Here is a 23183-nt window from a genome sequence, read left to right as displayed (position 1 = left end):
AAGTGTGCCTACAGGACCAATTCCCAGCATTCACACTAAGATATGCATCCATCACCTGAGTCTAAGGCTGAAGCTCTCATCTAAGCTTCCTCTGTGTTCAGTGGAGAATAACATCACCAGCAGAAGTCATCTCCTCCTGTGACAGTGACCAAAAACTGTGCCATCCAACTGGTCTCCTGGAGGTGCAGACCTCTTCCCTTTTAACTCCAGAGAAGGAGCTTTGATTCCAGCACCTAACTTTCAGCTGGCTAAAGTTATAGAAGACCAGTCACAAACTGCAGTTCCTATCCAGCTGGTGGAGCTCCAGAGGGTGTCAGAGACCAAGAGTGGTGTTCTTGTCTTGTTAAAGCAGTTCATACCTGGGTAATCACTCTTCTCAGGGCACATTTAATTTCTTTGTTCCTCAGACTGTAGATTATGGGGTTTAGCAGGGGAGTGAGGATTCCGTAGAGCATGGAAACTATCCTGTCCTGATTAGGCAAGTAGGTGGAGGAAGGCCGTGCATACGTGAAAATGGTGGTCCCATAGAAGAGGCATACTGCTGTCAAGTGAGACCCACAGGTGGAGAAGGCTTTGTGCCTGCTCTCAGAAGACTTCATGCATAGGATAGCCCACAGGATGTAGATATATGAGACCAGAGTGACGGCAAAGGCGCTGCCCCCAATGGCTCCAGCAACTGTGAGAACTACCAGTTCCCTACTGTAAGTAGATGAGCAAGAGAGGGCCAGCATGGGAGGGATATCACAGTAATATTGGTCAACTTCATTAGAATCACAGAAAGAGAGTGTAAAAATCAAAGATGTGTGCAACAGGGAGTTTAACAGCCCTGCTACCCAGATGCCAGTGGCCAGGTGAGCACACGGCTTCCTACTCATGATAATCATGTACTGCAGTGGATGGCATATTGCAACGTACCGGTCATATGCCATTACAGCCAAGAGGAAAATCTCTGTGCCTACGACATCAATGAGAAAAAACAGCTGGATCATGCAGCCATGGAATGAAATCACCTTGTTCTCAAGCAACAAGGCCTCCAGCATCTTCGGCACAGTGATAGTGGGACATAAGATATCCAGTAAGGATAAGTTGCCAAGGAAGAAGTACATAGGGTTGTGCAGATGAGTGTTTGTGCTAATGGCAACAAGGATTGAGATGTTGCCTGCCACGGTGGCCAAATAAATGATCAAAAACAGCACAAAGAGAGGAAAACGGACTTCTGGAGCATCAGAGAGGCCTACAAGAACAAATTCAGTTCCCCTTGATAGGTTGCCCCTCTGCATCTTATCTTTCATTGTGGAAACAATTGCAGAGGTTTACCTGGAAAACAGAAGAAGTTGTAACTTAGTTATAATTGCACCTCCCTTCTAAAGAATGAGATATTTTATGTCTTGTTTTGCAGTTCAAAACCATTTGCAAATTTTTATTGCCACACAAAATCTAAACTTCACACACACAACCTAAAGGCAAAACCACAGGTATTAAGCTTAACAGTGATTAATCAAAAAGGTTTAATTCTTGCAAGCTAAAGTGCTTATGTTTGAAGACAAGAATACCTCCTCTGTGCTGGCTACCTTGACTGGACACAGCAAGCAACCCAACTGGGCTTTGAAGGCCAGGGGAATGGAGACAGATCCAATGGATCTGTAGCTGCCCGAGGGGAGACTGAGCTGAGCTCTTAGGCAGAAGCTCTTCCCTAGGAGGGTGCTGAGGTGCTGGCACAGGGTGCCCAGAGAAGCTGTGGCTGCCCCATCCCTGGCAGTGCTCAAGGCCAGGTTGGACACAGGGGCTTGGAGCAGCTGCTCCAGTGGAAGGGGTTGGAGCTGGATGAGCTTGAAGGTCCCTTTCAGTACAAACCAGTCTGGGATTCTATCTCCAGAAATCCTTTCAGCATAAACAATTAAATGATAACATCATTAAATGGTCTAGATTATTAGCTGAAGCTAAAGACCTAATTTTAAGCAATACTGTAAGAGAAGAATTAAATCCCTGGTGATCAACAAACAGGCAGTATATCCCAGATTTTCTTCAGCTTTATCCCATGGTATATAAAGAGATATAATATAGCATCCACTTAATGACCTCCCTCCTTTTTTATTTTATCATATAGAATTCCATTATATTATTAGTACTTCTGAGAATAGCTGGACTTCCCATCCCCATTTCCCAATTCAAAGTAGTCTAGGATTGGCATTGAAGATCTGTCTACCCTGTACCGCTACACTGAACCTAACTCAGTACTTACAGTAACGCTTTATTCAGTAGCCCTGTAAAGAGATAGGGCAAAGTTTGGCACAAGCACCTCCCTGTTTGCAGATTAGAGCATTATTATGAGATGGTGTGAATATCATAACACATTCTTACACGCAAGAAACACAAATAACAATTGAAATAGGTAACTGATACCCCATCTGACACAGGCTCATCTGTCGTCTCAAGTTCTCACAGCAGTTCGCTTTCACCTCAAAAGGGTCCAAAATCAGAGTTTAAACTACTGTAAGATTCATTTTAGCAGAAAGAAAAGGCACACTGTGCTTTAAATCATAACATCGCTCATTCTTCAATTTGGAAACTTACGCAGGTGAAACACAACAGAAACCTAACACAGAAATACTCACTGCTACAAAGGATTAGTTGCTGGCACAACAAAGTCATCCGTATCTCCAGGAAACATGACTATCCTTTTTCTTCTTTCAACACGTGCCTAGAATATCTACATATGGCAAAAAAAATATATTTCACTGTAGTCTCTGGAACAACAATCTATTAAGGAAGCAATGGGTCCAGATTTAGCAGCACAGGAACACACAGGCAGACATCTGCAGGCACTGGCTAACCCTTGCCTACAAGGGTGAGCACCTCTTTAATGAGCTTTTATACATATGAAGACGTACCTGGGGAGGAGTGTCTCTGGAGCTTTTCTGGATGCAACCTGTGTTGCATACATGAGGCTTTTTCAGAATCAGGAGAGGGCTAAAACTGTGATAAGCTACTTCTTCATTGTACCATTTGATTCTCATGGCCTTCATGTTGCAGGACCTTTTTAAAGGGCTGTGGTTTGATACATGACTCTTCTCCCAGGAAGAGGAGATGGTGTCCTTCTGTTAGGGTGCTGAGGCACTGGAATGGGTTGCCCAAGGAAGCTGTGAATGCTCCATCCCTGGTGGTGTTCAAGGCCAGGTTGGACAGAGCCTGGGTGACATGGTTTAGTGTGAGATGTCCCTGCCCATGGCAGGGGGGTTGCAAGTGGTCCTTTCCAACCCTAACTATTCTATGATTCTATGATCTCACAAGAGTCTAGCATTCTGATTGCTTTAAACTACAGCCTTAAAGCTACTTGGTCACAAACTGTTTTCAGACTGATTTGTCTTGCTCTTGAGCCTGAAGTCTATTACTTACACATACTGGATCACAATAAATTGAGCAACAGCTCCTTTGCAAAGACACATATCTTACAGGAGGGCAGTGGTAATGGTGTCTTTGCAGGGTGAATGAAGAGTGACTGCTGTGGAGCAGTTCTGCTGGTGTTGCAAGGGCAGCTAGCACACCATGGTGTGCCTGTGTAAGTGCTTTCCATGTTGGTTTTATGGGCAATCTCTACTTTTTCAGGAGAGAAACTGTTTATTTTTGTTTACCCTCTACAGAAACAACAGAAGATAAGCTACTTGTGAAATCCATGCGCTACTTGAAGCAGACATGTACCCTGGCATGAAGAGGAGCATAATTTGCCAGCACTACTTTGAAGAGCTCATAAATCCCCCTCTGGTTCCAGAAAGCATCCATGCATTGTGCATTCATTTATTTGAGCATCACTTTCCATCTGATGTACTGCTCATATCCCACCATTACCTGCCCATAGCTCCTGCACTGTCAACATGAATGATACTGTTTGTCGTTGTTAAAGCCTGTTTGTCATGTTTGCAGTGTGCATCTCTTACAAAATAGACTTCTGCATATATGTCAGAAGATAAATTGGAGTTCTCAAAGAGTTATAAAGCAGAGGCTTTTCCTGCTATGGTTGTATAGACAATATTCAAGGCCCGCCTGGGCAAGTTCCTGTGTGATGTACTCTAGGTTCCCCTGCTCTTGCAGGGGGGTTGGACTAGATGATCTTTGGAGGCCCCTTCCAACCCTTGGGATTCTGGGATTCTGTGGCTGGATTAAATACATGCAGTCCAGATCTTTATGTAGTGTTAGCCCTGGGACCATCAGACTTCTGAAGTTCTGGAACAAAGAATGGCATTAATCATTCTGTACTAAACCCAGATGCCAGAAAGAGATACAGTAAAGAGATCAATCTCATCACAGCTGGGAGAAGAGCTAGGACTGTGCCCTTCCAACTTCTGAAACTGGTTTCATGCCACTTCCACTGACAGTTACCCGTCTTTCCGCTGAACAGCCACAAGAGGGCAATAGCTCATGCAAAATCTCTACGTGATGCAAGGCTACAGAGAACATCGCTCTGTGCTTGAGGTAGTCAAGAGGTGATGTGCATATACAGGCCAGAAAAAGGGAGCTCCTATTATTTGCTTTCAGTATTTTTAATCTGAGACCTTATGGCTAAAGCCCAGTGTTGACAATCATAGAATGATTTGGGTTAGAAGGGACCTCAAAGCTCATCTATTCCCAACCCCCTGCCACAAGGGATTGGATCATTCAGTCATTTAAAGAATCATGTAAGACCATAAGACTTATTTAAGATTTATGATGTGAACCTCTCCCTGATCGTGTTTGTACTTTAACATGTTACCACACGTTAGAAGTTTGCATTTCGGTAAGATAGCTAATTCCAGTGCAATTAGTAGTTCAGCTGTATGCCAGGCATTATGCTGGGCTAAAGCCGAATTATCCCAGTCCCAAGTACAAATGCAGGCTGGGCAGAAACTGGATTGAGGGCAGCCCTGAGGAGAAGGACTTGGGGGTGTTGGTCGATGAGAAGCTCCCCATGACCTGGCTTCAATGTGTGCTCAGCTGCACCCCTAGAGCGTGAGCAGCAGCTCAGGGAGGGGATCCTGGCCTTCTGCTGCCCGAGGGGAGACTGAGCTGAGCTCTGAGGCAGAAGCTGTTCCCTGGGAGGGTGCTGAGGCGCTGGCACAGGGTGCCCAGAGAAGCTGTGGCTGCCCCATCCCTGGCAGTGTTCAAGGCCAGGTTGGACACAAGGGCTTGGAGCAGCTGCTCTAGAGGAAGGGGTACTTGCCCATGGCAGGGGTTGGAAGTGGATGAGGCAAAACTGAATTCAGAGACATCATAGGAGCTGGTGCTGCCCATCCCTTCTGCCATGCCAGGACCATACACAGCACAATACAGCCAAGGCCATTTGATTTTGCCCAGTTATGAGATTAAGCCTTGTTGAGTCTTGAGCTTTCCAGCTTGGAATGCTTATCATGAACACAGACTGATTAAAGACTTGGCTGCTGATAAAGCTCCTTTTTCCCTAATGTGTTTTTCATTTGTGTTTCAGACATGGGGATTATTTGATGTAATTCTGCTGTCTTCAGGCCTAACAAGGCAACAATTTCACACAGCAGATGGGCTCCGTACTCACTGTCACCTTTCCTGACAATGTCTTCTCTTCTAAAAGTTAAACTGGGGATTTTAGTCAAAACTTTGTCCCCTATTTGCCCTATAGGTTCTGGCAAGAAGCAGCAGCTAGAAGAGGTCTGTAGAGCAGGAGCCCTGGGATAGCTCTGGATTAGCCTTAGCTTTACCAAGAACCATCTCCGAGTTTAGTTTTTATTGTGAAGACCAGATAATGTGCCACCCCACTAAAGAGATATCTGAAGGATGTTCCTGCCCATGGCAGCAGGTTGGAACTAGATGATCTTTAAGGTCTCTTCCAACCTAAACCTATGACTCTACGATTTAAGCCAGCCCAATCCAAGCAGTTTTAAATCTGCCCCTCAACAGTACAATGCAGATTGCTCTGCTTTACCCATAGTCTTTAAATGAAATTGATTAGACCAGGGTCTCTCAATTGTTTTGGGATTTAACAGAAGCATTGTAGAGATTCAGCCAGTTTTCAAAGGACTTGATTTGACCATGGCATCATTTGCTACAATAAGAGGCTGGTATATTTCGTGTTGCAGTCAAGGGTCTAAATAATATCAAGGAATGCCTTGTATCTAATGCTTCAAGAAATGGATATATTTAAAGTTCAAGGCCTTGGAACAACCTGGCCTAGCAGAAGGTGTCCCTGTCCAGTGCAGGGGGTTGGAACTGGATGATCTTAAGGTCCTTTCCAACCCAAAACATTCTGTGATTCTATGACTTTTTGTCCTTTGGGGCAGTTTTTCCACTGTCCTTTAGATGAAGGCAATAATCAAGGCTGAGCATAAACTCACAGAGCTGCTAATTTCCAGGAGAGAAAGAACCTGAGATTTTAATGATGCGCAGTGAAACCAATTTACACACTTACAAACTCACCTGCAAAGTTGCATCCTTACAATTTGCCAGGCACTAACTTTTTAAACAGCATCTTCTGAGGCCTTATTAAAACCATCCCAAGCTATTTCCTGGAGAGAAAAATCAATTGGATTAAATTGGTTGTCTTGAGACACAGGTTTCCCCAAACCATATGGAACTTGCATTTGGCTTCAAAATCAAAGTGATGATTTCAGATCAATAATTGCAATGATCCACACTGTGTTTCCTTATAGAGCAAAGAAAACAGCTAACATGGAGCTACTAAGTTCCAAATGTCCTCCTTTAGAGAAAGACTCCATTAGAGCATATGTGAAACTTAAAGTAGGAAATTAGAGTTTTGTGATTACAAATAAACAGATGAAATCCAGCACTAACTCTGATCATCTCTGATCTTGATCATCAGACAAATGTAGGCATTTACTAACAGTTACCAACCTGGCATGGGTGTTTTGCAGTTTCCTTTCTGCCTCCCAGCACAAATGTTTCTTCTTTGGAAGTGATAAATGCTCCACCGCTGGCAGTGCTCAGGGCCAGGCTGGACTGAGACTTAGGCAACATGGTCTAGTGTGAGGTGGCCCTGCCCACAGCAGGGGTTTGGAACTGGATAATCTTAGGGACCTTTCCAACCCAAACCATCCTATGATTCTTAATGGGACACAGCATAATGTTGAGAGAAAAATGATTGGCAAATCTTGTGTTGAACAAAAATGTCCATCAGTGACACTGTGAAATGGATTCCCTCATAAGAGGGAAGCTTTCACAGTACAGTGATTGAGGTGTGACAGTGTAAATCCCATGGGATTCCAGGCCACCCAACTTCTACAGACAAGCAGAAAGGTCCTGTCTAGTTTTAAGATCCATGGATTTTGCTCCACAGCCTCCTGCCATGGGGCGGGACAGAGACAAGACAGTCTTGAATTTCCTCAGTGGTCTCAGAGATCCAAACTAAAACACTGAAACACAGTCAAGGAGAAAAATCACTCAGCTTGGACATGAGCTGCTCAAAAACCATAGACTCACATGCCGGTTTGGGTTGGAAGGGACCTTAAAGCTCATGTCCTTAATTCACACAGAGGGATGGCTCTGCTCCTAGATTCACCATCACTGCCTGCAACTCTGATTTCTCTCCAAAGCCCAACTGAGCCACTTCAGGCTCACAGCACAACGACCTCTGCTATTCCAGTCTGCCCTTACCCCCACACAGACAGGAATCTATTTCTCCCACAAGCCATTCCTGGGAGATAACTACATTCCCAGTTACTCTCAGCTGATAACTTCTGTGACCTTACAGATGAGCTTGGCAGAGAAATAAAGAATTATTTATAGATCAGTCACTTAACTTTCACTGTTTTCCCCTTTTGCATTTGCCACAGTTCTTCCTCTTTAAAAGACAACATTCCTGGATTTACTGCTTCTCCTGCAGCATCCAGGGGCAAGTTCAGCACAAAGCAATAGTAGCACTGAGAAATGATTTAGAGTGGACATGGCAATCTCCTGTGTCTTTGGGGAGGCCAGCAAGCACTCTGCAGGCCAGTTTTACCATGAGGATACAGGTAATAGGAGCTGAAACAAAAAGCAGAAGAGCTTAAAATTAAACACAGCTTAAATTAATTAAATATCCCATAAATATCTAAAGCCTGGATTTGTGATTAGGTTCATGAATAGCACTAAATAACAGAAAGTGAAGATGGCTGGTTACATCATTTCTGGCTCCCCGAGCAGAGGGACTCTGTGTCCCATCCCTGTCTCCTCTGATCCTTCTGCACATCTTGGCAATTCATTATATTTCCTACAAAACAGGGCCAGTCAACCCAACTCAACATCTGCTGATCCTAAAGCAACAGTTTTAAGCTAACACAAGCTGCTAAAACCCCACAGACTTCCTGAGAAACCGAATGATAGGAATGATCTGGTTTTTAGTTACATGGAGTCATCAGAAACAGGAAAATTGACCCTTGAGCTAACCAGAGACCCTGCCAGTTGCAGTTGCTGCATGCAAGCAGCTGCAGCAAGGTTGTTATGGTACAATGGACACTCCCCCAAGCTTTGAGATACCTGGCCAAGGGCCTCTACATTGCTCACTTACCCTCTAGCCATAAATCTCTGCTAGCAGAAGCTCTGACCTTTTCCTGTAGACACAAATACCTCACTGTGAACTTACACCAGCAACTTCTATAAGCCCTGACCTATTGATGCCCCTGATTTATACCTGCTGAACAACTGAAGCAAAACAAATTAACAACAGCTGAATAACCAGACATGGTGCTCTGAAGAGACTTGCATTGACTTACAACATCTGAATGCTTTTCCACCTGCTGCCCATAACTGTGCTTATACTGTCTTGAGGATTTGGTTTACAGGCTTCAGAGTCATATAGTCTTTATGGCAAAAGTTATTTTTACTGGAAATGTTTTTACCCAGCTGGCATAGTTTGACTTTAATCCATTATAGTTCATCCATTATTATCCATTATTACAGGGAGAAGTTCAAAATGCCAGATAAGTCTGGATAGTTTGTATCTTACAACATTGAAGCATTTGCCTCGGTGAGATAAAAAATGGTTCAGGCCTATTTTCCTGTCTAGTTTTATCTGATTTAAAGTAGGGTGTTATTAAACATTATATGATTATGTATGATTTCTGAAGCATACATTCTGAAATGCCTAACAAAATCTTTTCTTTATTGAAATCATAGAATGACAGGATGGTTTGTACTGGAAGGGACCTTCAAGCTCATCCAGTTTTAACCCCTGCCTGTGGCAGGGACCTCTCCCACTGGAGCAGCTGCTCCAAGCCCCTGTGTCCAGCCTGGCCTTGAACACTGCCAGGGATGGGGCAGCCACAGCTTCTCTGGGCACCCTGTGCCAGCGCCTCAGCACCCTCACAGGGAAGAGCTTCTGCCTCAGAGCTCAGCTCAGTCTCCCCTCTCTTGGGCAGGTTCAAGCCATTCCCCTTGGCCTGTCCCTACATCCCTTGTCCCAAGCCCCTCTCCAGCTTTCCTGCAGCCCCTTTAGGCACTGGAGCTGCTCTCAGGTCTCCCCTTCAGGAGCCTTCTGTTGTTCAGGCTGCCCCAGCCCAGCTCTCTCAGCCTGGCTCCAGAGCAGAGCTGCTCCAGCCCTCGCAGCATCTCCGTGGCCTCATACATTTTTCTTTATCTCAACTGAAATGTACCCAAGTGACCCAAAGGACATCTCAGTATTTCTACGTTTCTCTCTCATACAAAGGAATAACACAGAAGTAGGAATTCACCATTAAAAAGAAATGTTATTGTCTAAGTCTTAAATTGGAATTAGATACTGCAGATTCATACAGAAGATAGATATGGACATACGGATATGGACACATAGCTGGTGCTGTTTCTGAAAGCTTGTATACAAGCAGCTGCAGAGGACAATTTATGACCCCTAAGATGAGTTTCTAAGAGGGATGTAATTGGCTTCTGAGAGGGCTTGTTTCTTTCCTCTCTATTTTCTTCCCTTTAAAGGCATCTTTTTCTGTCTCAAAAGACTTTGAACCAGGCTCCCAAATGAGATGTTGCAGTGGGATGCCTTAAATAAGATGGGATGAATCCAATCCTGAATTAGTCTAGCACAATAAACTTACAGTGTTATACTGATGGCAGACACTGAACTGATGGATTTGGTGACATAATTGCTACTGTCATAAGTTTGCTGAAGGAGTACAGAAATCTTATTACTGCAAGGTGGGAATGTCAGCTGTTAAAAACACATCACAGAAGATCCTTTCTTCTTGAGTCTTTTTCCCAAGTACTGTTATTATCTCCCCAGATAGAGTGCTGGATTGTGTCACTTCTTCCTCTATATATCATCCCTTGTATGATTTTAGTAACTTGCTTGTGTGAAAGAATTATGGCTTTGTCACAGCCTTTTATGTCTAAAGAAAATCCTACAATCAGCATCTCCACGGTCTTTAACTTACTTGTGAGCATCAGTATCAGTGTATGCTGTTACACTGTCTATATGCACCTCTGCCATCTGATGGCTGAGCTCAGCAATAGCATGTCTAAGAGAGAGAAAATGCTTTTAGTTGATTTGTTTCTTTGAAAGTTATGATCCCACATGAGTGAAATTGTTAAGAAGGTTTCAGTGTTTCAGCATTTGTTTTTAACATTACCAGTAAAATGGATCTTCATGATTTGAGGGCTTATATTTTGTAGATACTTTGTGATATTTATTACTTCATGCTGCTGGTTGTTGGTAATATATTATCTTGTGTTATATCTATTGAATGCTGTACCATTGTATATTAATGTGATGACAGAAAGATATAAGACATACTCTGTTCAAATAGCTGAGTGTGATTCTAGCTGTAAGCTGCAGCAACAGCCTGAACCAGGTTATTCCAAATGTGGATAAGCAGATTGATTTACCCAAATCTGCACCCAAAGTGAGTCCATCTGATCTCCTCCTTCATGGTCAAAGAAAAAAGCACTTCTTGGGCATATTTAATGTCTTAGAATAGACACGTTGACACCCTAAGGTCCACAGACCTTGTTATAGAATCATACCTCAGCACCCTCCCAGGGAAGAGCTTCTGCCTAAGAGCTCAGCTCAGTCTCCCCTCTCTTGGGCAGGTTCAAGCCATTCCCTTTGGCCTGTCCCTACAGGCCCTTGTCCCAAGCCCCTCTCCAGCTTTCCTGCAGCCCCTTCAGGCACTGGAGCTGCTCTCAGGTCTCCCCTTCAGGAGCCTTCTCTTGTCCAGGCTGCCCGAGCCCAGCAATCTCAGCCTGGCTCCAGAGCAGAACTGCTCCAGCCCTCACAGCATCTCCGTGGCCTCCTCTGGATTTGCTCCAACAGCTCCATGTCCCTCTTGTGCTGCTGCCCCAGAGCTGGGGTCTCATTGTCTGTTAAAAGAAGTTCAGACAAGCAACATGGGTGAAGCCGGTTACTTCTGAGATCACGTACTTTAGATCTCAGAGAGCCACAGTGTAGAAAGCAAGAACTCACACCTTGCTCTTCAAATTGGGAAACATAACCCTATTACTCTCTCATGTGTCCTGAAATATTGTCATGCTGCCTTGTCATGCTAAGATAAGATAGGTGTTTGACACATAATACATAGATATGTAAGGAAAAAGACCAGTTCTTGCTTCTTGTGGGAGAGAATTCAGCAGTTACGTTAGTTAGTATGAAACCTGGGTTCTTCAGGTCTTAGAAATGAGTGGTGAAAGACCTGTTTCCTGTTTCCAGTTTCTCCTTTATGACAGAAGGCCAAACCTTCTGTCGTAGGTACCATTCAATTCTGCTAGAACAGTGGATTTCAACACAGCAGAATTGCTTGTTTCCCGAATTGAGAAACAGCCCTGGTGTGCATTTCAGAAGTTCTTGTAAGGCCCAAGCAGAAGCTGCTGTGTAACGGCTTGTAAGTCTCTCTGGTAAAGACTGGGTTACTGCCTAGCATTCCTTATAGATCTTTGATCTCCCAGTGTCTATACATACACATAAAAGGTCCATTGTTAACCTAATTCAAGCCTTTTTTGGAGCTGTTTTTTACTTTTACACTGCTGGGAGTTAGCAAAACAGGCATAACACTATTCTGGGATTCCTAGAGTGGAATAGTCTAGTCCCAAATTGATGCTTTGCTGAATGCAAGCCTGGTTTTAACTATAAACTGACTTTGTCTCTGTTATTGCAGATAGTTGCCAGAAGATGCCTAGAAGAAGCAGTCCAAAACCCAAGAAGCAGTCTAAAAACTCAGAGGCCTAAAGCACAGTCTTTTTTCCACACAGCTAATGATTTCAGATCTGAAGTAAAGGAAATTCCTTTCTTTTACCAACAGTGTGGAAAAAGGAGTTACTCAGGCTCCAGAACTCCTTCCTAACCAGATCTTTGTAGTAACAATAGGTAATGTCTTCAGAAGGATTCTGAAATAGGTTTGAATAGGTTGTAACCTCTTGCCATGGAAGAGACATGGCTTTGGTGATGGGAAGAGTTCATCCATTTCTATGAGAATCAGAGGAACACCATGGAAACAAATATTGAAGAGCAAAGACAATGGGGGGGGGGGGGGAAGGGAGGGGGAAAGGCACTGATAAAGCCCACAGTTGTTCAGATCTTTCTGATTTATTGTTCAGAGGAAAGTATTATCCATGCCTTAAAAATGTCTCCATGTTTCTTAGCAAACAGTAACAACAGTAGTGCAAGCTCTGTTGTGTAATGGTGGTTTACTCTTTCCAAGCAATGTTCACAGGCTGCTCAATGTTCCCCACTTGAGTGGATCCAGTGCTCAAATGGTTGTTATTTAGACTTTGCTGTATTCCACAGCACAATTCCTTTTCCCTTCGAATTTCATCCCAAACATCTGAGCTCTGCCCATGTGAAACATCCAATTCACTCACAGCATCACATATCATGCATAACGCTATTGCTTTGTAGTCAAGAATTGGGTCCTCCTGACTTCTCTTTAAGCTTGCAGAGAAGGACTTTCTAATTGTCATCAGGAGCTGCAATTCTAATTGCAAAGCTGTGTGAATAGCAAAAACCTTTACAAATTCTCATTTGTTCTCAACAGTGAAAAAATCCATTTATTGATGGACTAAGGGGACCTAAAGCTGACAAAAGAGGTGAGAGCATCACTGAAATCTGCTTCTTTGCAGAAAATATTCCTTAGCAGGAACTAAACATGGTTTCAGGTGGATTTCAGATACTCCCTACAAGTTGGATTCCAACCTTATTCTCATGCCCCACTCTGCCATTAGTCTGTAGGGAAGGAGCTCCAGGTTTGTCACAAACCCAGCTTGTCTCTGCAGCGGTTCCACAGTTTCCTCATGGATGCCTTCATCTCGTTATTCCTCAGGGTATAGATGAGGGGATTTAACACTGGGGAGAGGACAGTGTAGATCACACAGATGTGCTTGTCAGAGGGGAAGGTAGAAAAGGGACGGAGGTAGATGAAGATACAGGGTACAAAGAAGATGGTGACGACCATCACATGTGAGGCACAGGTGGAGAGTGCCTTCCAGTGCCCCTCAGTGAAGCGAACCCTGATGGTGGCCAGAACGAATGTGTAAGATATGACCAGCACCAGGAAGCAAAATAGGGATATTAAACCACTGTTGGAAGCCATGAGCCACTCAATGACATAGATATCAGTGCAGGCAAGCCGAATAACAAGAGGCACATCACAGAAGTAGTTGTCAACTGTGTTAGGACCACAGAAGGGGAGCTGGATTGTGAGCAGTGTCTGGACAATGGAGTGGAGGAAGCCCCCTGCCCAGCAGGCAAACACCAGGAGCCAGCACACCCTCCGGTTCATGATGGCTGTGTAGTGCAGGGGCTTGCAGATGGCAGTGTAGCGGTCATAAGCCATGACAGTCAGGAGGAACATCTCTGATGCCCCTGCAAAGTGCAGGAAAAAGAGCTGGGCCATGCAGTCTTCAAAGTCAATGGCCTTCCTCTGGGACAGCAGGTCCACCAGCAACCTGGGAGAGGTGACGGAGGTGCAGCAGATATCTAAGACGGACAAATGGCAGAGGAGGAAGTACATGGGTGACAACAGCTTGGGGTCAGTCCTGACAGTCACAATGATGAGAAGGTTCCCCAGCAGAACCATGGCATAGGCCAGGAGGAAGAAGATGAAGAAGAGGACTTGCAGCTCCCTTGTATCAGAAAGGCCCAGGAGGATGAATTCAGTCACTTGGGAGAAGTTTCCCAGCACCATCACTTCAGCTTGGGCTCCCATAGCGCAGGTCTGGGGATGGACTCATGGGCTGTAAGAAAGAGAAGGGGATGTGCTATGGCTCCAAGGTTCATGGGTGATGAGATCAGGGTGCATTTACTGCCGATCTGCCTGCTACAGAATGCACAGTGCTGCATCATAGGTTATGGTGAGCAGTGTTTGCAAAGAGCACCAGCCATCTGCTGCCTTCCCACTCCCTTTTCAGGTTTCTGGCCCCTCCATACTGACCTTCACACTGACCACTATCTTTCTGACCACTATTTGATGTGCATGCTTCCATTCTGTCAGGGAGGAATCACATCCTACTGTCACAGGATAAGAGCAACCAATACTGGCAGAATGGCACACTGTCCTTTTACCTGCTGAGAGTGTCGTGATGGAAGCAAATGTTTGTCATGGTCAAGTATTGTGTCTATGATGTACAGCTCCACCATAAGCTGTTCCATGTTCTATTCCTAATTGCAATCCTCTAAGCTGATGAAAGGGCCCTCCAGTCCACTCTGAAACTAGAAATACATGCATAGAAAACAAGTTCTTCACCAATCCCTCTCTATTGTACTAGCAGCCACTTAGAATCTTGAATGATCTCTTAAGCCTGCTGTTAACAGAACATCCTTTCCTGGAAAAATTGTGTTTTCTAACAGAGCAGAAGCTGCAAAACTCTTCACAGTTTCTCTACATCTTTGTTTCTCTGAGTAATTCATATAGTTCTTAACTGGAGAGATAAACTCACTGTCTTGTGGAGGCTGAGATGTGACCAGCATATCAATGCTCATTTTCATTTACAGTCACACCAGGAAATCCTTTACCTGCTCATTTCTGCCTTAACATTTATAACTCAGCAAGCAGATTACTACTAAGAAAGCAGTGTTTGCTTCTCATATATGCTCTTGCCTTTGCTAATACCTGAGCACTTTTCCTCAGGTCCTGCTCAGTTCTCTACCACTTCCTGGTAGTTCTCAACAACTGTTTTTCTTGCCCATCAAACAGGCTTGCTTCATGCAGGATTGGGAATATATGTCTGCAAATCACAACACTGGTTCAGGAATGATCTCACTTTTTCCTCTCTGCACTCCCAAGGGCTCAGCAGTCTTCCAGAGCTGCACAGAGCGTGAGGTGTCTCTAGAGATCCCTGATGTTGTGCTAGAGACCTGCAGAGCAGGCATCACCATCTGAGTGTAACAGGTCTAACTCCCTGTATAGTTAATGAAGAAGAATAAACACCTTAAAGGCTCTTGGCTTACCTTGTTTAGATCATTATACCACAGTGAGATGACTTACTCCATAGAAGACAGTCTGTCTGTCCTTGAGATGTCCTTGCTTGGAGAGCAGATACCTGCCCCATGCTAAATACCTACAGTGTAACCAACATTAAAAGAAGCTGCTTTGAAAGATACAAATGACCAAAACCATCATAATAGTATTTATATTTTTATGTATATTTTTAAATGAATTACCAAACTTTTCTCTCTGCCTTTCATATAAACATACCACATACATGGGCTTTAACATGCCATGGCTGATATGAAGAACATAGGCAAAGGAGAAGAAAAATGATTACTACTGTACCCAGTTACTAATCACTGCTATGACATGAACTTTCAAGTCTCAACTCCACAACATTTGTTGCCTGAAAGCATTTTTAATCATTCCCTCCAAATCTGCTTCAAGTTATCCATCCAAGAGTCAGTGCATTGTCCCACTCTTCTTCCTCTTGCTTGTCATTGCCATATCCTTGCTTTTGTTTAAGTTTCTTTGTTTCAGAAAGTTTCCAAGCATTTTTTCTTTTCCTGACAGTTTACAGGCAAATTTTACTGTGATGGTATCAATGTCCCATTTTCTGTCTATCACTTAGACAGAAAGATCCAATGAGTCAACATCTCCAAGGCTTTCTGAGCTGACCTCTTATGTTTCCCGCATCCTCCTACTCCCTAAAGTCATCCCATCCCAGCACAACATATAAATACCCTTGTAACATGCTAAGTACTAAACACAAGCAAAAGATAGTGACAAATGTGTCATTATCAAACTCCAAGGAGGTACCTGAGGGCCTTATTAAGCAGTTTTTGTGGCTGGGTCCCTTGGTGTGCAGCAGCACATCGATTTGCCCAATGGCCTTCTGTGTGTGGAGTCTTGAAAGTTGATAGAGGATGAAACAGCATGTGCTTCTAAGCACTCAAAAGCCCTTTGTATGATAAAAAGCCCAAGTGTCTAATAATAAAAACACGAATGTTCATTGATAAGTGATCCCCTCGTCTTTATCTTGATTCACGAGTTTTTTTATCTCATTTTCTCCTCGTTTCCTGTTGAGGAAGATGAGTAAGAGAGTAGTTGAATGGGTGTCCAGCAGTTAGCCAGGGTAAAACAAACACTGGTATGGACTGTTAAGACTGGAAATAAGTTTCTGAAAGCATGTAATCCAAGAAAAGAAATGTGATTAGTGAATTTTATGGCCATTTCTCCTACATGGAATCATAGAATGTTTTGGATTGGAAGGGACCTCAAAGCTCATCCAGTTCCAATCCCCTACCACAGGCACAGACACCTTCCACTGGAGCAGTTTGCTCAAGGCCCCATCCAGGAGGTGAAATGAGTAGCCTCTCCTAGTGAGGAAGAACCTGGAGATCTAAAAAGGAAATCTTGGTGACTACACATCTGGTTTTATGTCCTAACAGTAGGGAATAAAAACCCTTCCTCTTCTTGTCAATCATTTCTACCTCTTTCTCTTCCAATTCTGCCTGAAAATATGGAGACATTGTAAAAATTTTTAGTCCAAGTAACTGGTGTTTTACTTCTAATTTTACTACCATCATAAAGTGCCAAGGGCTTATTGCTGTTTTTCATCTCTATGCATCACCAATCACCTTGGAGCAAATGAGTGAGTTGTGAACTATTTTAAGGACATCCTGTTCCTCTGTTCCCCTTCCCAAAATAAGGAAACAGTCAATAACCATAGTCTGTCAATTTGCAGAAGAGCATTGCCCAGAGTCATGGGATTCCAAGAACAGTTCTGTGTTTCTGTATCTGTACTGGGAACTGCTGACAAAAAGTCAACCAGACAATAAAATTCTTATTAAGAAGTTAAGGAATGTTTTCCATGTTCAGTGTCTGAATAAAGACGTGAAAACTTGCAGATAATTCCGCTGGATATGGGATCAGTGTGTTCTGTGGTCTTTAACCGTGCTTGGGTTGCTGTTCTCATAGGGTTGCTGTTCTCATAAAGGTCACCTATGATATAAAGGTCTCAGAAAGGTGTTAGACAACAGGACTCCTTTAAATGAAGTAGACCCAATCAAGAATAGCCATAATTTCAGGTTTATACCTTTTTTTTGACCTGGGTATTAAGTTTCATTTACATTTATTGTCACTCGCCAGCTGAGATTGAGTGTTTGAGGAACCAAGGGCAGGATGGGAACAAAGCTGAAGTAGATAGCACATTCACCAGAAAAGTACTAAATACATAAAGATAGGAACATTCAGACTCACTGTAGGAATTTTAGCTATTAACCTGGTGAGCTTTGGAATCACGGTACTGACATTGAGCAATAATAGTAGTTATTATTACTGGGAATTGCACTGGCAAAGGAAGGAAAGAAGATTCCATTTCTCATCTGAAGGGGCTTCAGAGTAGTTACAGGTTGCCTGACTGAAAGTTCACCCTCCTGCTAATAAGATGCTCTGCATGGAAAACCCTTTCAATAGTTACATATTGGAGTTTATTTATTTGCTGATGTTTCAGTACAATCTTTCATCCCTCCCTGTTGTGCAGAGACCAAATATAACCTCCTCCTTCTCTCAAGGTCCTGTTTTACCATGAAATGAGTCCTAAAGGCTGCTGACTTTTGTCAGCTTGCTCAGTTGTAGACACCTCAAAGTGTGTTAGATAAAAGCTGTTGATGCTGTGCCCTGCTGAAAGGTTTGTTTACTCTTAGAACTTGGTACTTAGAACATCACTCCTTTGTGCAGAAATGGAAGGAGATGCTACTCTCCAGAGCTTTTAGGAGCTTGGAGGAAAGAACAACCTCTCAAAACACTTGGTTGTTTCTCCTAATGCCAAGAGAAGCCTAGGCAAATACCCAAGATACAGCTCTGAGGTGCCTCAAGGTAAATGCCACAGTAACACCCACCATGTTCATGTCTGGGAGCTGATGATAACCTCACATCCTTTTGGTTAACAGTTTCTGAAGCACATGAGTTACATAAACCCTTGAGTTTAGTGTCAGCATTATTCTGAATAGCTGCACTAAAACCAGAGCAGCATTACTGGAAGGTCTCTCCTGGGCACTTCTCTGAACCCTCTCCATGATTACTTAAGCTCACATCATCTTACAAACATACACTGTGTTGTTTCACTTCTCACTCCTCTGCACTTTCCTGCTCCACAACTTTTTAATGGCATTTTTCACTTCTTTGTTTTGGAGGGTGTAGATCAAGGGATTGAGCATAGGAGTGATGACAGTGTAGAACACAGAGACTGTCTTGTCTGATGAGAAGGTGGTGGAAGGGCGCATATAGATGAAAATGCCCGGCCCAAAGAGCAGAACTACAACAGTGATCTGGAGAGTACACGTACGGACAGCTTTGAGGTGCCCTTCAAAAGAGCACGCCCTCAAAGAAACCAAGACTACAGTGTAGGACACAATAAGAACAATGAAACAGCCCAGGGAAATCACACCACTATTGGCAATCACACTGATACCAGTGATATAGGTGTCAGTGCAAGCCAGCTTCAGTAAAGGGTGAACGTCACAGAAATAGTGGTCGATCTCACTGGGCCCACAAAAAGGCAGCTGAATGACCAGCAGCGTCTGCACCATGGAGTGTACAAAGCCTCCCACCCAAGAAGCTGCCACCAGCCAGATGCAGACGGGTTTGGTCATGATCTTTGTGTAATGAAGCGGCTTGCATATAGCAGTGCAACGATCATAGGCCATCACTGTGAGAAGGAAGATCTCAGTGCACCTGAAGAAATGGCCCCCAAACAGTTGAGCTGTGCAGCCCACAAAAGAGATGGTCTTCTTCTCAAGAAGAAGGTCATAAATGAGTTTGGGAGCTATGACAGTAGAGTAACTGATGTCCACAAAAGACAAGTGGCTCAGGAAGAAGTACATGGGAGAGCTCAGCTGTTCACTTGTCTTTACAGTAATGATGATAAGCAGGTTTCCAACAATGATAGTGATGTAGAAGGTTAAGAATACCAAGAAGCAAACTTTTGCCACTCTCTTATCTTGTGTCAGTCCATGGAGGATGAACTCTGTCACGTTGTTTTCTTTCTCCATAGGTACCATGTAGACAGGACCTGAAGCACAGAAAAGGCACAGAAGCTATGGCATTAGACATGAGACATTATCACACATACACACTGACCACTGCTATATTAAATATGTTTAATGTTTCTTCTTTGCTGTCTTTTTGGGACAGTTTCCATTTAAAGACAATGCTTTTCTCAAGGAATAACAGTTGATATCCAAATCAGAATGTATTATTGACCTATATAATAATAATATGTATATATAACAATATAATAATATATAACAATATAATAATATATAACAAGTTCAGGTTATCTATTTGAGAAGAGTGGTAAAAATAATACCCTCAAGCTCTCACCTTTGCCTCTTTTAAAACAAAAGACCAATTACAAAGCCCCTTGAAGACTCACTTTAACCCTATAATGTTGATTTAGGAATAAAAGTTGACTGAAAGAGACAGTGTGTCTCTAATTCCATCTCAGCACTTTGATCATGGTCTGAAAAAGGTCCTTGCACAGTGATTGTACTTTCCTTTTCAGTCCTCTAAAGGACTGCTCCAACAGAGCTGCTCCTTACTATCCCTCTGTGATAGACCTGGGTAAGTTCAGTCACAGAAAGAGCTGGCCAGTGTTTTCTTGACCCATCTTTTTTACAGCACATAAAATGACTAATTGGAGCTAATTTGCATTAATGGCACATTAGCAGGGGCTCCTCACCCAAGTCCGGGACTTAGTGTGGAATATCTCATAAATACACCGATAGTGATACCAGGGTAATGAATTTATTGCTGATGACCTTGCTTTACTCACAAACACCCATGAATCCACCTCTGTGGTATTCCCATAGACACAAGTATCATTAGTTCAATGTATATACAAAGACAGAGGTGGTAAATGTGTAATGACCTTGACTGTGATATCATCAAGCCTTTTGGGGTCTGGATTCTATTTGACAACCACATAATGCTCAGTTCTTTCTCCTGAGCTTTCTGCCTCACCTCCCAGCTATTGCCCAACTAGGGAAGCAAAGGGAAGCCTCTTCAGTGTCTCCATCCCTATCTCCATGCCTCTCCGTGGGAAAGCATTGTGGAGAAGGCCAAAGTGCGCATGTGCGCATGTCATGACCATGTGTGACATGGCCAGCTCAGGCAATGTAAAACTGAGCACATGGGAAGTGTCCATCAGCTGCCGAGCCCTCTCTGTAACACTGACAACATCCTTTTCACAGATTTTGCTGGAAACAACATATAAGTGGGGGAAAAAAGCAAATAAACATCAACTAAAACAAAAGATGGAAAATATATAATTGAGTGTTTTCTAATTCATAAAACAGACCACACAAAATTCACTGTTTTCATAGGCAGGATGTTGGTCACTCTGGAACAGAACAAAAGAGTGATACTTACGCAGTTCATATTTGCCACTCTCTGAGCATTTACCTGCTATTGCTCCTCCGATGACCTCCTTTGACCACTTTTAGGTGGTTTCATCAGCACGTCTCAGCTGCTAGTTGTGGCTTAACTGTTGCGAAAGCAGTGCATATCTCTGCCTGTTCTGAACCTAGGATGGCTGGAAGAGCAGCCTGGCTATCTGCATTTCTCATTCTGCAAAGAAAACCCACAACAACCAAACACATCTACAAAAACAATTGTCTCTCACCAGATGGGAAATGGTAGCAGGTATATTTAAAGGAAATCACACAGCAGAGGCATGAGACTATCAAGGGTAATGAGATCCCAGAGGCATACAAAGCTTTGTCAGAAATTGTCAGTGGACAAGGAGCTAAGACTTGTTTTTTAGGTATCTATTAGGGTTATCTCTTGAGAGTGGTGTTGGAGTGTGGTCACCTTAACTCTTACATTGCACATGGGTTTGCTTGCTTGCTTCTTTGTTTTCTGAATGGCTTTTTAATGCTATCCAGATCAATAAGCTTTATTTACTAGTGGATATGTATTTGCTCTGGAAGCATTTCTGGTTCAAATAACCATCACATCTGACCATTTGCAAGATTTATTGTCCATTGCCATATGAAGACAGGCTGAGGAAGTTAGGGCTGTTCAGCCTGGAGAAGAGAAGCTGTGTGGAGACCTCAGAGCAGCTTCCAGTGTCTGAAGGGGGCTACAAGGATGCTGGAGAGGGACCCTTAATCAGGGACTGGAGTGATAGGACAAGGGGGATGGGTTCAGACTGAAACAGGGGAAGTTCAGGTGGGATATAAGCAAGAAGTTCTTTACTGCAAGGATGGTGAGGTGCTGCTGGCACAGGGTGCCCAGAGAAGCTGTGGCTGCCCCATCCCTGACAGTGCTCAAGGCCAGGTTGGATGTAGTCTTGGGTGACATGGCTTAGTGTGAGGTGTCCCTGCCCATAGCAGGAGGGTTGGAACTGGGTGATCTTAAGTTCCTTTCCAACCCAAAATATTCTATGATTCTATGATTTATATTCACCTTACCTTTGCAACCAAATATTCTTGGCATAAAGATGTCCCTTACACGGGACATTTACATAAATTCTGCTTTCCGTCCTAAGCTAACATGTCTCACACACATTCTCATTTCTTCTTACCATTGCAAGTTGCCAGCACAAACGAATATCACAACTGTGCTACAGACTTCATTTCTTAGGCTGCTGCTGTACAAACTCGAAACAAGAAGTACAACAGGAAATTACTTCAAACATTTAGAAAGGTTCGTGGTTAGTCCTCACTGCAGGTGTTTTTACTGATACAATGTGAAACACAGAAGCAACTCTTTAGCCTAAGTAATAAGTTCTTATAAGAATTCTTACCAAAGTGCAGAGGAGCTTAATGTTGTTTTCAGTGGCACCTTCCATAAGCTACAGTCAAATATTTGCCCAGCAGTATCCAGAAATGAGAACTCCAGAAGAAAACAACTTGTGTTCATCTCTAAAGCACTAAAAACGAATCTATTTTCAACATATATGTATATATATATAATTTTGATTTAAAAAAAAACCAACTGGTGTTCATCTCCAAAGCATTAACACAATAATCTATTATATATATACACATACATATATAATTTTATTGATATATACAAAAAGTTATAAGCCCTAACTTGGGCTTCAGAACACCTTGTGATGTTGAATCCTACTTAAGTCATGTTAAACATAGGTGATGTTTATAGGGAACGAAAGTGAAGGAATCAAAGTGCTTCTGTTACTTTTTAATGGCATGAAGCAGGTCTTTCCCTTCCACACTCAGCTGATTTGGTGGTTTTCTGCTGGTAAGGTAGGGGCTAGGGTCTCTTTTCTCATTGTGGATCCTCACATGGAGACCCTGAGCTGCTATAGCTTATCACCCTGGGGCAGCTTTGCCTGGTTTGGTCATTCAGCCTGATGATTCTTCTCTTCCCTCATGCAGTAGGAGTATACCAGCTCTTTCCCATGGTAAACACACTTCTTCCTGTGTGTGGATGTGTAAATGTGCTCTGTTGGGCTTAGAGCTGTATACTGGAATAGTTCTTAAACAATTCTTTTTCCATTGACACATGAAATTGTGTCTCCAAATGCCATCTTTGGTCCTTCATTTCTTACAGTCAGCAAGGTGTCCTTCATTGGATCAGTGATTCTGTATTAGAATCATAGAATGGTGAGGGTTGGAAAGGACCTTAAGATCAACATTAAAACACCTGAGTCAGAGCTGAGGGTAGAGAGGGCGGTTGGAAGGATGGCATCAGTGATAGGTGGAGTAGATAGACTCATAGAGCAGTTTGTGTTGGAAGGACCCTTTGAAGATCTTCTAGTCCAATCCCACCTGCCACGGGCAGAGACATCTTCAACTAGACCAGGTTGCTCAA

General features: G+C 43.2%; 3 protein-coding genes across 3 annotated transcripts; all 3 read right to left on the bottom strand.

The window, feature by feature from the left end:
- Nucleotides 1-353: 353 nt before the first annotated feature.
- On the bottom strand, nucleotides 354-1292 carry LOC101871367 (olfactory receptor 5V1-like). The gene has a single exon (XM_031053584.2). The coding sequence runs from the start codon at nucleotides 1290-1292 to the stop codon at nucleotides 354-356; it is 939 nt and encodes a 312-aa protein (XP_030909444.2).
- An 11871-nt stretch (nucleotides 1293-13163) lies between these two features.
- Nucleotides 13164-14131, bottom strand: LOC101871200 (olfactory receptor 4Q3-like). Its single transcript, XM_005154246.4, has one exon. The coding sequence runs from the start codon at nucleotides 14118-14120 to the stop codon at nucleotides 13164-13166; it is 957 nt and encodes a 318-aa protein (XP_005154303.3). The 5' UTR covers nucleotides 14121-14131.
- A 4335-nt stretch (nucleotides 14132-18466) lies between these two features.
- Nucleotides 18467-19396, bottom strand: LOC101871030 (olfactory receptor 4S2-like). The gene has a single exon (XM_005154245.4). It carries the CDS (start codon nucleotides 19394-19396, stop codon nucleotides 18467-18469), a length of 930 nt encoding a protein of 309 aa, XP_005154302.4.
- Nucleotides 19397-23183: the final 3787 nt, after the last annotated feature.

This window comes from Melopsittacus undulatus, chromosome 4, assembly GCF_012275295.1.
Source record: "Melopsittacus undulatus isolate bMelUnd1 chromosome 4, bMelUnd1.mat.Z, whole genome shotgun sequence".
Lineage (NCBI taxonomy): Eukaryota > Metazoa > Chordata > Aves > Psittaciformes > Psittaculidae > Melopsittacus > Melopsittacus undulatus.
Note: the sequence above shows the minus strand (reverse complement) of the source record. Positions and strands in the feature narration are given on the sequence as shown.

Coding starts and splice junctions, on each gene's coding strand:
- LOC101871367 (XM_031053584.2), bottom strand. CDS start 1,292: ATGAAAGATAAGATGCAGAGGGGCAACCTATCAAGGGGAACTGAATTT.
- LOC101871200 (XM_005154246.4), bottom strand. CDS start 14,120: ATGGGAGCCCAAGCTGAAGTGATGGTGCTGGGAAACTTCTCCCAAGTG.
- LOC101871030 (XM_005154245.4), bottom strand. CDS start 19,396: ATGGAGAAAGAAAACAACGTGACAGAGTTCATCCTCCATGGACTGACA.